The sequence below is a fragment of the Haemaphysalis longicornis genome, unplaced genomic scaffold (genome assembly GCF_048455015.1).
Source record: "Haemaphysalis longicornis isolate Haplotype H1 unplaced genomic scaffold, Haemaphysalis longicornis Haplotype H1 scaffold_6, whole genome shotgun sequence".
Lineage (NCBI taxonomy): Eukaryota > Metazoa > Arthropoda > Arachnida > Ixodida > Ixodidae > Haemaphysalis > Haemaphysalis longicornis.
Window position 1 is genome coordinate 51,878,033 of NW_027526407.1, and position 13,948 is coordinate 51,891,980.

Sequence of the window (13,948 nt, forward strand, 5' to 3'; positions counted from 1 at the left end):
CACAAAGCGCCCCAGGGCGGGGGCGTTTGAACAGCTGCAAAGCCCCTTTTCGGCCAATCCAATCCAAAATCCAACTGCGAGCGTGCGCTTTGTTGACAAATCGGGCACTACTTTCGTTCTGCGAGATCTCTTACGTCCTCGCGAGAAACTTTACAGTAGAGACATCTTTTCCACAATGGTAAGCGACAAGCCAGCAAAAATATGACGGGAGCAAAGATGCAATACGCTAACGCTCAAAAACACACACAGCATTGGAAGTCGCTCACGGATCAAGCGACTAAAAAGGGCGAAGGGCCACGGTACCACCAAGTCCACTTGCAAGCCATCTATCCAATGCCGAGTGCATATTAAGAGCTTAGGTGCACAGACCCAATCTCTAGTTGCATCTTAAGCGTCGTTAACGCCATCTAAGTACGTAAGGGCGTCACCTGCGACCAAAGCGGTTTTGTCACCAGCTGTTGGCAGCTTCACGCACGTAAAACACCTCCGCGTGCCTACAGAATAATGTAAACAAAAAAAACTTTCACACTGTGCATTGCTATCGGAAATGTGCTGTGCCGTGCGTGGCTTCACTGCACACCGTCGCTGATGTGGATCGCTCCAAAGTTGATTCAAGCAGATGCCACGGTTAAGGTCATTGACCGGTGAACGAGGGTCATTACCAACTGTTTCGCATCAACCTTTAATGCCACCCAACCACCGCCTCAAATGGGAATTAAGGATCAACTGCGCATGCGCCGTCGCCTAGCCATATGCCAGTTTGATAGCATGCGCGGTGATAAGCAATCGCGTTGCCGATCGGGTACAAAATGATTAGTGACCATATATATGGTCACCTATCTGACGTGGCACCTTTTGTCCCGCTAAAGCCCATTACCTTATCATCTTGAATTCTGATTTAATATCTTCTTTACCCTACGTGCCTGCATACCTTTCTTTGCTCCCATGCTTATGGTGCTTCGGGGGAACATCTTTGGTAAAGAAAAACGTGGATTTGTTGCACAAAAGTTTGCGTTTAATTGTCGTGCATTTAACTGGAGACGGTGCAAAATGATTCAGACATAGACCGAAATGAATCGTTAGGTTCAGTCTGCATCAAACTGTTTTTCCCTCTCTTTGTTTTCAGCTGCCGTAATGAACGAGCTGCCAAACGAGCTGTTGTTGCATGTCCTGTCGTCCCTAGACGGGGCCAGTCTTGTGAGGTGCCAGCGCGTCTGCAGAAGATGGCAAGAGGCGGTTGCGCTAATCCTAAAGCCTGGACTGCCCCTGTGGAAGAGGATGTGCCAGGAAGAAATTGACCCTGACATCCTCTCCGAACTGTCCGGCCATCTCGATCAAGCGTAAGCAGCTTTCACTTGTTGAATAGCCGTGAAGACAAAATACAAATACAGCCATGTTAAGTTTGAATAGACTAGCCTATAGACTATATGCAGCCTTTGGTAACTAACTGAAAAGGCACAAGAAGTATTATTAACTTTCAAATTTCGTGTTACAGTGACGTAATATGAGCAGGAGTGACGCAGTTTGGGTCAGCACTAGTTATGGAGGTGTTAACTGCACGTAAACACACATCGTATCGCTTTGATTGTGTACACGCAAAGAACATGTAAAAATTGAAGTACCGATGTGTACTGCTGTTGGTAATGCTAGCACTATGCTTGTTTTAGCTGTACAGCGCTGCAGAGCTTTGGGGTTGCCCCGGACGACACTGGACACCGGCCGATTGGTGTAAGCGACGGTGTCTTACGTGGCCCTGTTTGTCGAACACACCCCATGTTTCACGAAACAATTATTGTCCACCTTTTACAAAAACAAGCGAGGTATACAAATACGGTCAAAAACAAAGCAAAGGCAGAAAACGGCCCGCCGCGGCATGGTGGCGCCATCTAGGTTGACTAACGGTAAACAAGGCTCCGCAATTGGCCGCAGAGCGGTTCTTGTGATGCAAGTGGAGGCGTCACGAAAACACACGATTTGGTGGGAGAATCAAAATTTTAGCTTAAATTGATTAATTTCTCACTGAATAAAGCATCGTTTGCTTCCGCACAAGTGTTGGGGACACTATATAACACGAAATCGTTCGAATAAAACAAACTTGTAGGTATTTTGTCTGAATGGCCCCTTTAATTTAAAATCTAGCTTAGCTGTTTGAAGTTTGCGATAAAATTAATATCATTGCTGTCGGGTCAAAGCAGTCTTTTTAATGACACAAACTTCTATTTTGTCTTCATGGCCTCTTTAAGTATAGACAAATTTTTCTCTAGAGTTTGGGATACACTTCCAGTGTAAAGAAAAATGCCTGACACTCAATTGTGAACATTGTAATTGGTTGCCACCTCGCGTGAATGCAGGCCCGAGCTTCCTCCAAGATTCCTGCCAGTGAAGGGAGACTGGTTCGAGGTATACAAGCTCTGGCACAGCACACGTGCCATCAAAACATGTCCACACGACGTACGGAGGCGTCAGACCAGCTTTGCAGGCGACGTGACGTGCCTCAAGGCCACCGGTGCGTGACGTGCTCGACACGTACACTAGCAGTTTTTCAAAATGCTGTTGTTTTTGCAACATTGTCGTACGACCAGCGTACTGGGGAAAAAATTGGGGTTTAATCCCTCCTTTGAAGGAACTGGCAGAAACAGGAAATGTGATGATAGGCGATGGGTGTGCTGTGTTTTTGCGCATAAATGCACACGCTATCATTGGCGTATTCAGAGGCGGGGTCTGGATGTCCTGACCTTCCCTTTAGTTTTGGAATTTATACCCCCAAGAAGATGACCCCTCAAAGCTTGTTGCTGAGCTAGTTGGTGCATACTTAAAGGAAGAAGAAAACGTGGCGCAAACTAGACGTTGACAAAGAAAACCTCCACGTCTAGCTTGCGCCATGTTTTCTTCTTTCTTTAAGTATGACCCCTCAGGTCGTAGAAAAAGTCTAGTTGAGAATTTTTTTCTATTTCTTTGTATTTCTGGTTTCAGAAATTTCAGTGAATAAAAAAGGCTACTATCCTCCTTCTCCTCCTTATCACCATCATCATCACTGATAGAAGCTGACCCGCCCCTCAGAAGAAACCTGGATCCGCCCCTGCGCACTATGCGAGCATGTATTCATATATCTGTAGTAAGAGAGAGATGGAACTTAGAAGGTGGTAGGCAAACGGAAGACAAAACTTTGGTGCTGACATTTCGACAAAAAGACTTGCCTTCATCTGAGCATCCCTAAAACAAGTCTGATAGTTGAAATGTTGCCACCGGTATGAAGCTGCTACCATATCCTAGTTTTGTACCTTATACCTCTCTCTCTCTCTCTCTCTCTCTCTCTCTCTCTCTCTCTCTCTCTCTCTCTCTCTCTCTCTCTCTCTCTCTCTCTCTCTCTCTCTCTCTCTCTCTCTCTCTCTCTCTCTCTCTCTCTCTCTCTCTCTCTCTCTCTCTCTCTCTCTCTCTCTCTCTCTCTCTCTCTCTCTCTCTCTGTGCACATGTGTGTGTGTGTGCATATATGTATATATAGAGAGGGAGGGGAGGGATGCTTTGGAGTGACTGATGGTTGACAGTGGACTAGAATGACGTGTCGACGACATGTTGTTTTGTTGTTTTTAGCCAAGTGTTCACTGATCACCTTGTGTGCACCATTTCGGTGCATTGCAAAACTTTTGCGACTAATTACTCGAAAAGTCTCGAGTGACCTGCAGTCTATTTTGGCACGAATGGTAGTTGAGGCAAGATCTTGCGTTGTGTGCGATCTAGGTTTCAAGGAAATGGAAGCCGTCAGGATGAACTCTATGGGTGGCAACTTGTGGTGTTTAAATTGCCCTGAAATTACCGAACATACTCAAAAGTAATCCTGCGCTGTTAATACTCTAGTGAAAAGCTTTTTGTATGCGAAATATTGCCTTTATAAAATGTTCCTAGTACTAAGTTTCGTCAAGACACCCCCACATTTCCAAAATCGCCAAGTGGGTACTGACCACTTGCAGGTGACATTGTGGTGACTGGCCATAAGTCCGGACAGGTTGTTTTTTGGAACGCCCAAGATGGCCGCCTGCTGTCACAGATCAAAGGCTCTGGCGTGCCAATCACCGACGTGGCTCTCCTCTGTTTCCATGGGCCCGGTAAGCTGGCATTGCGCTTTGCAAAGAGTCTAATTGGTACTTCCCTGCCCTCATGGTAAAATTGACGGAACAGCTGCTAACTGGGAGCTGCCACTTTTATGGTGGTTGCATTTGGTAGCTGTTAACTCTTTCGCAGTTAAGTTTTATTTTAGAGAGAAAATTTCCTCCACGGTAGCTTATTTCTTTTAAGGCGGGACAGTGGTCTTGAGGACCGAAAATTTACGAAAAAATCAATTTTCTGTATTAATTTTATTTTCAGTCTACAGGTCCAAAAGAATGTACCTGCAAAATTTCATAGCTGTATTGTAAGTATTCACAAAGTTGTCACCCTTTGAAGTCACCTAAATGACCATTTTTGCCTGTTTCTGAAATTTATGCCCTGTTTTCTCAGAACCAATTTTTTTCCCACATGCTCAGCTGTTGGGTACAATATCTTGGGATGTACTAGTTCGATTTGTATCATTTTTGCTGCGATCGAAAGCTTATGAACTGAAAAATGGAATAAAACCACAAAAGTGTAGAATTTCTGTTTGCTGGCACAAGATTTCATGCAGTTAGTTTTACAAAAACATTGGTAATTTATGACCTGACATTTATGAAGTTTACAGCATTTGCAAAAACAGTGCAAAAATTACTGCTGTGGTATAGTTGCACTCCTTGGTCCTTCTAGAGCTCAAAGGGATAAGAGCTATTTGAGTATTTCATAGGCAAATAAAAAAAAATTGCCCAGAATGGAGTGGCATAACACCTTGCACAACTGTACACTTAAACCCCGTAGACGAAAACTGACTGCATGTTTGTGCTCAGGATGTTGAAATACACTGAATGTGTAAATCTCAAGCACATAGTTAAAAAATAACAAAAATGTCGTCAATGCCAATGTCCCCCCTTAAGTGAAGCTTATATGTCTGGTGTTCCATGCATTCCTAATGTTCGGGAACAAACACTTCCCGAGGCCTCACGTGTCTTTGAAGCGGGAGGTGTTCCTTAGCGTGAGGCATTGAAAATTCAGTGTCCCAATCCCCACCCAAGTCTCACACCTTTCAAAACATGATTTGCGAGGCGTTCTAAAGCATGATGCATTTGTGTTTGCATGTTAGCTTGTCTGTGAAGCGCAAGGCATTCCAACCGTGACGTGTTCATGAGTGTGGGCGTTTGTCTGTGTCTTTCTTAGGCATGTTAACGCCGTGAACACTCCAGAGAAACAAAACCTGCTCATACCTTTCTCCTTAATTCAGTATCGCCTTAATGTCATGCACTAAAAAGCTTTGCTGGGCATATGACATCACCTTCACAGGGTGGAATGGGCTGGGATTTTTTAAGTGCAGAGCACCTAAGGGGCTCGCCTTGTCATCGTAGCTCGTTCGTCGTCACACTGTTCAATGTCAAGCGACTGCCGGAATCAGGCGGCGCAGCGAGGTTACGGACCAAAGTAGAGCCCCATGCCGTAACCGTAACGGCTTTCCGCCCAAGCTTTGAAAAAAAAGCGGTTTATATAGCCATAACCGTTCGAAACTCGTAAACTGCTGGCGCTTGTCATACATCTCTCCGTTGTTCAGCGTAAAGAAAACTGCAGGTACACTTGAGGCAAAATATATGTAACTGACCGGCATCCCCCACATTCATTTAGTTGGGAACGCTTGTTGGATTGGATTTTACAATAGTAAGCGAAAAAAGTGGCCGCCATAAATGGCGCATTCCAAACTGCATAGTAAGGCGCGGGCAGGGGCGACATGAGAGCAAGCAAAAAAAAAAAAAAAAAAGAACAGAACTGCTGCTCGCGCAGTTTCAGGCAGGGGGCGCGCGAGCATTGCGAAGGCGGGAAATTTGAATTGCATTGGACAAACCTCCGTTTCATTCATCAAGAGGGTAGTGAGACAGGGCGGTGAAGAGCGTGATCGGTGGTAGCAGTGAGCGGATAACAGCGCCACAGCCCATTGTGGTGAAGAATCACTACTCTGCACTTCCGACAGCTTTCACGTTGAGTGGAACGGCTTTAATTTTTTATTACTGTTTTCATTTTTTCACGTAATACCTCTGAAAGAGGGGTCCAGCAGTTGCAGTTAGCGACAAAAATTTAAGTTACTGTGGCACTGAAGAAGCAGACTGGCATCAGTGGCTGGTATCCGCAGATATATTTTACATGGTGCACTCGGCTAGAAAAGAAACGAGACGGCGTGTCGCTGGCACTGTCTTGCCACCACTCATTCCACACAACTGCATTATGCGCACGACTCGCGGGCTCAAGCACTTCATCGTCGTCTTCTATACCATCGTCATCGTCATCTTAATCGTGGTACATTAGGAGCTTGATACATTACTGTACTTACCCGATTGTAATGCGCACTTTTTTTCCGGAAAAATAGGTTCAAAATTGCATGCGCATTAGAATCGGATACGAAGCCGAAACTGCCGAAACAGCGGAAATTTTGTTCCACCCATCGTCATCGCCATCTCAAGATGGCGCCAAAGCTTTTAGCAACGACTTTTCGAACGCAGGAAGCATAGGTGCCTAGGCTTTTCTATCAGCGTTCACACAAATCGTCAAATCGTTCCACTTGTGCGCTTGATAATAGCAATGGCAGCAGCGGCTCTCACGCATTCAAAACGAGCGGTCGGCTGAAGCGTGCGCCTCTGGAGAAGCTCGCTTTGGGCGTGCGAGGCGTGGGCCACGATCCCATCGACCATGGTTGAACGTTAGTTCAGAAGTGTGGCATCGCGAACACGCTTGACGGCACCAAGGACGAGATGTTGTGGTCAGCGGAGAGCGACGAGGAGTGAGATGAGTGAGATTACTTCGAGAAATAAATCGCCGGTTTCTCTCGCATTCGTTTTTCTTGCTCACAAAGTTCCGTGCGCGTTACAATCGGACGTGCAAGTTTTTCTTTTTTTTTGGTCAGGAAAAATAAGTGCGCGTTAGAACCGGGTAATTACGGTACTATTATATATTTGACATACTTAAGCGTCTCTTCATGCAGGTGCGTGGCACCCATGGAACCGCCTCCGCTGCCTGCACTCCCACGTGCTGTGTGCCTCCTACAAGCCGTTTGTGAAAGCCTACCCCATGGAGCCCCGTCGGAGTTTTCTGACTTCCATCAGGACAGCGTGCCCGGTGGCATCCATGAGGTGGGGGCAACAGACATTTTAAAGCGAAGCTTTCTATGGCTCGCTTGTGCCGTTGAACGTGACACCAAAACACAGTGCAAGAAGTCAACTTCATGTTACCCGTGCTGAGGCCAACCAACGAAAAAGCCCGTTTCACGGCAGAGCTAAGCCTAAATGAACGCAGTTGAAGTCTCCGACCTGATAAGACACAAGAAAAGTTTGAGGAACATTGGAAAACCCTCAGCCAAACTAACAAGGACGGAGATGTTGCACAAGGATGAGCGCTTCTAATAACTGGTTTTATTTTTTTTTTTCAGAAAAACAGACTATCGTGGCTATCTTTTTTCACAGTGGCTTTGAGCATGAGTTCGCAGTGGCTTTGAGCATGAGTATGTGCTGGTATTCTTTGTGTCTATCTTACAACACTGCGAGGAGCACTTGTATCTGTCACCACATTCCTCCTTTGTGGTGTTCCATGCTTGTTGCTCCTCTGTTATTATAATGCAACTAATACAACTTGCCAACCTGTTATTTCTGTTCTCGCTCCGTACTCAGAGAAGTAATCGACTGTGCTAAACAGAAGCAGAGGGAGAAAAAGAGATACTGTATTTACTCGGATATAAGGTAGGGTTTTTTTCCAAAATCCGTAGTCTCAAAGTCATACCCTACCTTATATTCAAAGCTGAGTGTATGTGTGTGTGCGTGTGTGTGCGCGTGCATGCGCGCGCGCTTACCTGCACGCTTACCTTATAGGTAATCGTGACTGCCTTATAATCGAATAAATCCGCTGCTCGGAATTGCAACGTATAACTTGTAATGGGGTACGGTTAACATACTCGCATTTTTTATCGTACAATAGTACATATAAGCGTATTTTTCTTCGCTCTGAGCGAAAGTTTGACCTTTTATACGTCAACCACTGTCATCGTGATAATGTCATTAGAGGGGAGTAGAAATAGAAGTGATGTATATATAGATGTATAGGCAGTGTACAGTCAATCCTGGATATATAGAACTCGGATAAATTGAACTATTGCACGTATCAAACTGTCCGATCATTCCCTTGGAAAGCCCATGCAAAAGTATAGATCTTGGAAAGCTCACCGTGCTGTGCAAAGTTATCACATAAGCTTCAGACGGGAATGTTTTATAAATCAATATATCAAACTGTTTTACAATCTGCTCAGAGTTAAATATACCTAGGTTCGACTATAGACGTTGATAGGCGTTCAAGACATACAGACGGACGCGTCACCTGCCGCGGTGGTTCAGTGGCTAAGGCATGCTGCTGAGCACGAGGATGCGGATTCGATTCCCGGCCATGGTGGCTGCTTTTCTGATGGAGGCGAAAAGCAAAAACACCCGTGTGTTCGAGATTTCGGCACACGTTAAAGATCCCCAGGTAGTCAATATTAATCCGGAGCCCTCCACTGCAGCGCGCCTCATCGCCTGCGTTGTGTCGGCGCGTTACACCCTACAATCAATCATTCAGATGGACGTGTCATCTGCAAAGTGAAAAGCAACATCACGCTCCCTGCCTAAGGGCAGATGGCGGTGTGTTGGGTGCTAATCCTGCTAGCGGGAACCAGATTGAGAGGGAGTGCGTTGCACACACTTGCACACGTGTGAACGCATCCTTCACGTGTCATCGTATCCCCTGTTACTACCGATTCCTTTTGGAAGAAGGATCAACGCCAAGATTCTGTCGGACAGGGTCCATCGGGACCTGCTGGCCACACTAAGCCTGACGTACTGCGTGGTGTCGGTGTTCCGGGCCCTGCTGACCAGCAGCGGTGTCGAGTTCTACCTGATTTTGGAGATTCCCAAGCCGAAACACACCTGTTCCTGGATAGGCATCGATGCCTGTTGCGTGAGTGGTGTCTTTTTGTAGGGGGAGGCTGGTGAATCCGGTGACATTGGAGTGGGGATACCGGATGTGTTGACGGACCCATGAAGACAAAATAAAACCTTATTTAATTTCAAAGAACTAGTCTTCGGAAATACAGTCAGGTCTATTCCCATCCCGAAAGACGTTTTGGGAGTGCAGCTCTTTAGCAAATTGTAATTTTTTGTGTCCGCAGTTAAATATACTACGGTAATAAATTACCGAGCGCGCGCACGTGAGCGCGGGCCACGTGGCGACCGTCCGGCAGTTAACAAAACCAAGAAAATGCCTAGCGCTCGTGTATGCATGCCTCGCGACGACCGCCCAGCGTCCCCTGCGCACGTGTCAAGCCAAGCATACCCACGTAGGGAGATAGCCAAGATTGCGGCAGCTGCCCGGCAGTTTAAAAAAAAAAAAGAAAAAGAAAATGCCGAGTGCTCGTGTGTGCCTGCCTCGCAGCGACCGCCCAGCGTCATTAGCGCACGTTTGCTAGCCAATCATACCCACTTGGGAAAGTGGCCAAGATAGGCTGGGAAAAAAAAAAAAAAACTTCAGCGTTCGCCGTAATGGTGGCAACACTTGCTCGGAACGAGAAAGACAGGTCATAGCGTACGCCCCTCCAGGGTGATGTCCAATGATTATCACTTCCAAAAAATGAAAGAAGCTAACACTTATAGCAACAATGATGGAGTATAGGTCATTGCGGCAGCGAAGAAGAAGCAAATCGGCTGCAACCGTGGACTTAAACTGTCATGATGGTCGTGAAGGTTGCGCACAACTTCGCTACCTTCAAGTCTTACATGCTAGTGTGAGCTTCCTTCATTTTTATAACAGAAAAAATGTAAGAAAGGAATAAGAACTTCTAGATTTGCACTACGCAATATCAGTGGTGATGCAGGAAAGGGAACGTCTTGAGGAGCAGCACAGAAGACAAATCCAAAAGCCAAAGCTGACAGTGGCTTCCGGTTTTGCGACTGCGCCCACCTCAGGTCACCCACGTGGGTCCGTACTGGCTGGCCGGCAGCATATCCGTAGCCGACAGCAGCAGCCGTGCCTGGCAGCTGGATCCGACCAGCGGCAGGCGGCAGCCACCCGTGGCCAACGCCATCCTTCAGGGCCACGGGAACCTCATCTTCACCACAGGTGACTCAAACAGAGCGATTCTTTTTTTTCATTGCAGAAGTATGCTATTCAGCATAAGGAAAAACTATATGTAGAGATACACTCCGGATTCCCGAAGGAATTGGAGCAGGGGGCCATGATGTGGACCTTGTATTCACACCATGGTTAACTCTGCGGTAGGCTGTCATGGTTGTAGTGCTTCCGGATGAAAAATAGATTGGTTTCATCGTTCCTGTAATGTTTCTTAGTTTCCAGCCGTGCACGTATGTCTGCAATCGGGACAAATTTGTACATGTCAGAGCATCAGCAACCGAGGAAGCATCATCATCATCAAGAATGAGCGTTGAGGTTTATGGACAAATGCTCATCAAGGCAAGCATTATGACCAGTGCCTTGAGACACCGCTGTTGCACTGGGGAGAATGTTTTGAGTAAGCCACACACCCTTCAGTGTTTCAGGACAGTGTCCACTTTATGAAAACTAACTCGGTATCATTGAGATGCCACACAATCACCCGCGTGATGGAGTGCTGCAATGCCAGGTAGTATCGCCAGAGCAAGAGCCAGTCACATGCTCTTACTTTCTGACCGGCCTGCGTGCAGCCTACCGGAATTTAAAAGTTGCGGGGGTGCATTCAAGCTGTCTTTTGTAGTGTGAAAATGCACGAGCATACTTTTTGTTCAATTGTGAAAGCTTATGCTTAGGTGAGTATTTTTTGACGTCGTGGCCAAATAGGAATCGGCACAATGGCCGTCAGCTTCTGATGGCTGCTGTCACGATGTTAGGCTTAACGATAATCTTAAAATGCCAAACAACATCAGAGTGGTTGTACGTGAAGCTGCGGGCACCAGTTGATGACTTTATGCCTTAAAAGTAACATTGAAGGTAACGTTACTTTTTGATTGGTTTCCAGCTTCATGCAGTCAATGGGAATTTTGACAACAGGTTTTGACTATGGAGATCTGGGGACGCCGGTTTTGCTCGCCAACCGAGCGAGGTAATGCATGAGTGGTGTGGACAAAATTATTAACCCGCGTAAATGCCAAATCACATCGCGTTGTGCGAAGTCATCAGTAGGCGTTGCCACCTGCGTGGCAATCATTTCTGCTGTCCATTTTCTGCTTTCACATGAAGTGCTGCTTGAAAAAGTATTTTATTTGCTATCGCAAAAACCAAGCATCCGTGAATTTTTTAATAAAGGAACACTGCAAATATCACTCACGTATTGATTTTCTGCCTTATAATTGCGTAATGTCTTGTTCTTATTCAGCAATGTTTACAAGTCTGAAACACTGACACTGGACTTAGATGTTTAGATTTGGCTGTGGGTATATAAGACTATTGCGCAGTTTCTATTTCACTTTGGCCAGGTGGCTGAATTGAGTCACAGCAGACAGACAGACTGAAATTTCTGTGTTTAATGGGGCCCACATGAATGCCTGTCACTTTGTTCTCTGCCGCCTTTTCAGAGCCGTTCCCAATCGAGCTGTATGTATCGACGGACAGCGGTCAGAATGTTCGGCCAATCCGGAGCGGTCTAGGTTGGCACGGCCGGGCTACGGCACTTGCACTGTGGGGGCCTTTGCTGGCAATCGGCTTCGAAAACGGCCAGCTTTGCCTGTACAGGCTACGTGGCTCACTGTGCGACTTGGAGCCCGGCCAGCAGCCGGATTGGAGCCACCGGCTATGTCAGAGCTCCCTTGTGTCCGTCGACATCACCAGCGACCCGTCCACTGCGCGGCCAACCGTTGTCGCGGGAACGCGTGACGAGTTTTACATTGTGCAGTGGCCGTTGGAGCGGTGATGCGCCGCTTCACAGGGTTGAAGAACAGTCGCTTGTGCGCTCATTTGTACATTTAAGCCACCCACTGCCATCATCACTGTTAGAAAGACTGCTGCGATAAGTGAGGACTGTTTTGTCTTAGTGTGCTTAACAAACTTCGTCATCTGCTGATGGTCCACCCGTCCACTGCGCGGCCAACCGTTGTCGCGGGAACGCGTGACGAGTTTTACATTGTGCAGTGGCCGTTGGAGCGGTGATGCGCCGCTTCACAGGGTTGAAGAACAGTCGCTTGTGCGCTCATTTGTACATTTAAGCCACCCACTGCCATCATCACTGTTAGAAAGACTGCTGCGATAAGTGAGGACTGTTTTGTCTTAGTGTGCTTAACAAACTTCGTCATCTGCTGATGGTCCACCCGTCCACTGCGCGGCCAACCGTTGTCGCGGGAACGCGTGACGAGTTTTACATTGTGCAGTGGCCGTTGGAGCGGTGATGCGCCGCTTCACAGGGTTGAAGAACAGTCGCTTGTGCGCTCATTTGTACATTTAAGCCACCCACTGCCATCATCACTGTTAGAAAGACTGCTGCGATAAGTGAGGACTGTTTTGTCTTAGTGTGCTTAACAAACTTCGTCATCTGCTGATGGTCCACCCGTCCACTGCGCGGCCAACCGTTGTCGCGGGAACGCGTGACGAGTTTTACATTGTGCAGTGGCCGTTGGAGCGGTGATGCGCCGCTTCACAGGGTTGAAGAACAGTCGCTTGTGCGCTCATTTGTACATTTAAGCCACCCACTGCCATCATCACTGTTAGAAAGACTGCTGCGATAAGTGAGGACTGTTTTGTCTTAGTGTGCTTAACAAACTTCGTCATCTGCTGATGGTGATTCGGAACGCTGCGACGATTGGCATTGGTCGCGCAAACGGACCCAGCACCCAAGAGGTTTGTGAAGCCAGAAAGCCAGATCAGTTCTGGCTGTGCATGTTGTATTTGAGAGTGCATGTTGCATTTGGGAGTGCATGTTGCATTTAGGAGTGCGTGTTGCATTTGGGAGTGCATGTTGCGTTCAGGAGTGTGTGTTAGTGCATGTTGCATTTGGATGTGCTTTTATTTAGTTTTGTTTCTGGCTTGCCCAGTTAACAGGGTGGTGTGACGATAATTGGAACACTTTAAACTTTTTTCCTGAGCGAACCACTGCTCGTTTTGCGCTCAAACTTCACACGAAGGTCGCATTTTGTGGTCTATTTTGTTTGACACTGGGTACAACGACGGTGCTTACCTGTTTATTCTGAAAATAAATAAATAACCATTTTCACCTTGGGAAAATGGCGGCCGATTTGATTGTGCGAGCCAGTGCAAGCTAATTTTGAAACGACGGCGCCACCTGGGGTATGCAGAGCGAAACGGACGATGGGGATTCACGGTAGGAAGGAGCCTAATGAGGTAGCAGACGATCAGAAAATCTCGTCCCTAGCTTACAATGATCACAAATAGTTGCATAACAGCTAATACCAAACGCAATAAAATATTCCCATGGTTCATCGTTGCCAGTAATTTGTTTCCTCACCTGCTTTTACATTTTCTGCAGAGCTCTTCGAAGTAACCCTGATTTTCTGATTGTCTGCTACCCCATTTCGCTCCTCTCTGCCATGGAAGGAGCGTGAATCACCATCGTCCTTTTCGCTCTGCATACCCAAGGTCGCACCATCGTTCCAAGATCAGCTTGCACTGGCTCGCACGTCCAAATCAGCGGCCATTTTTCCATAGGTGAAAATGGTTCTTATGCATTTTCAGAATAATCAGGTAAGTACCGCTGTCATTCCTGGTGTCAAACAAAATAGACCACAAAATGCAAACTTCGTGTGAAGTTCGAGCGCAAACAGAGCGGCGGTTCGCTCAGGAAAAAAGTTTAAAGTGTGAGAATTATCGTCGTACCACCCTGTATTGACTG

General features: G+C 46.8%; 1 protein-coding gene across 1 annotated transcript; it reads left to right on the forward strand.

Moving 5' to 3' along the window:
* Window positions 1–53: 53 nt before the first annotated feature.
* Window positions 54–13,697, forward strand: LOC144142654 (uncharacterized). Its single transcript, XM_077674307.1, has 8 exons — window positions 54–178; window positions 1,127–1,340; window positions 2,352–2,506; window positions 3,969–4,103; window positions 7,082–7,229; window positions 8,922–9,078; window positions 10,083–10,236; window positions 11,685–13,697. Exons 2-8 carry the CDS (start codon window positions 1,135–1,137, stop codon window positions 12,017–12,019), a joined length of 1,290 nt encoding a protein of 429 aa, XP_077530433.1. The 5' UTR covers window positions 54–178; window positions 1,127–1,134; the 3' UTR covers window positions 12,020–13,697.
* The last annotated feature ends 251 nt before the right edge of the window (window positions 13,698–13,948 follow it).

Bases quoted from the DNA above. Each gene is read 5' to 3' on its own strand.
- LOC144142654 (XM_077674307.1), top strand. From the start codon at position 1,135: ATGAACGAGCTGCCAAACGAGCTGTTGTTGCATGTCCTGTCGTCCCTA. The intron at 1,341-2,351 runs GTAAGCAGCTTT...GCGTGAATGCAG, and splicing joins TCCGGCCATCTCGATCAAGC to GCCCGAGCTTCCTCCAAGAT. The intron at 4,104-7,081 runs GTAAGCTGGCAT...CTCTTCATGCAG, and splicing joins CCTCTGTTTCCATGGGCCCG to GTGCGTGGCACCCATGGAAC.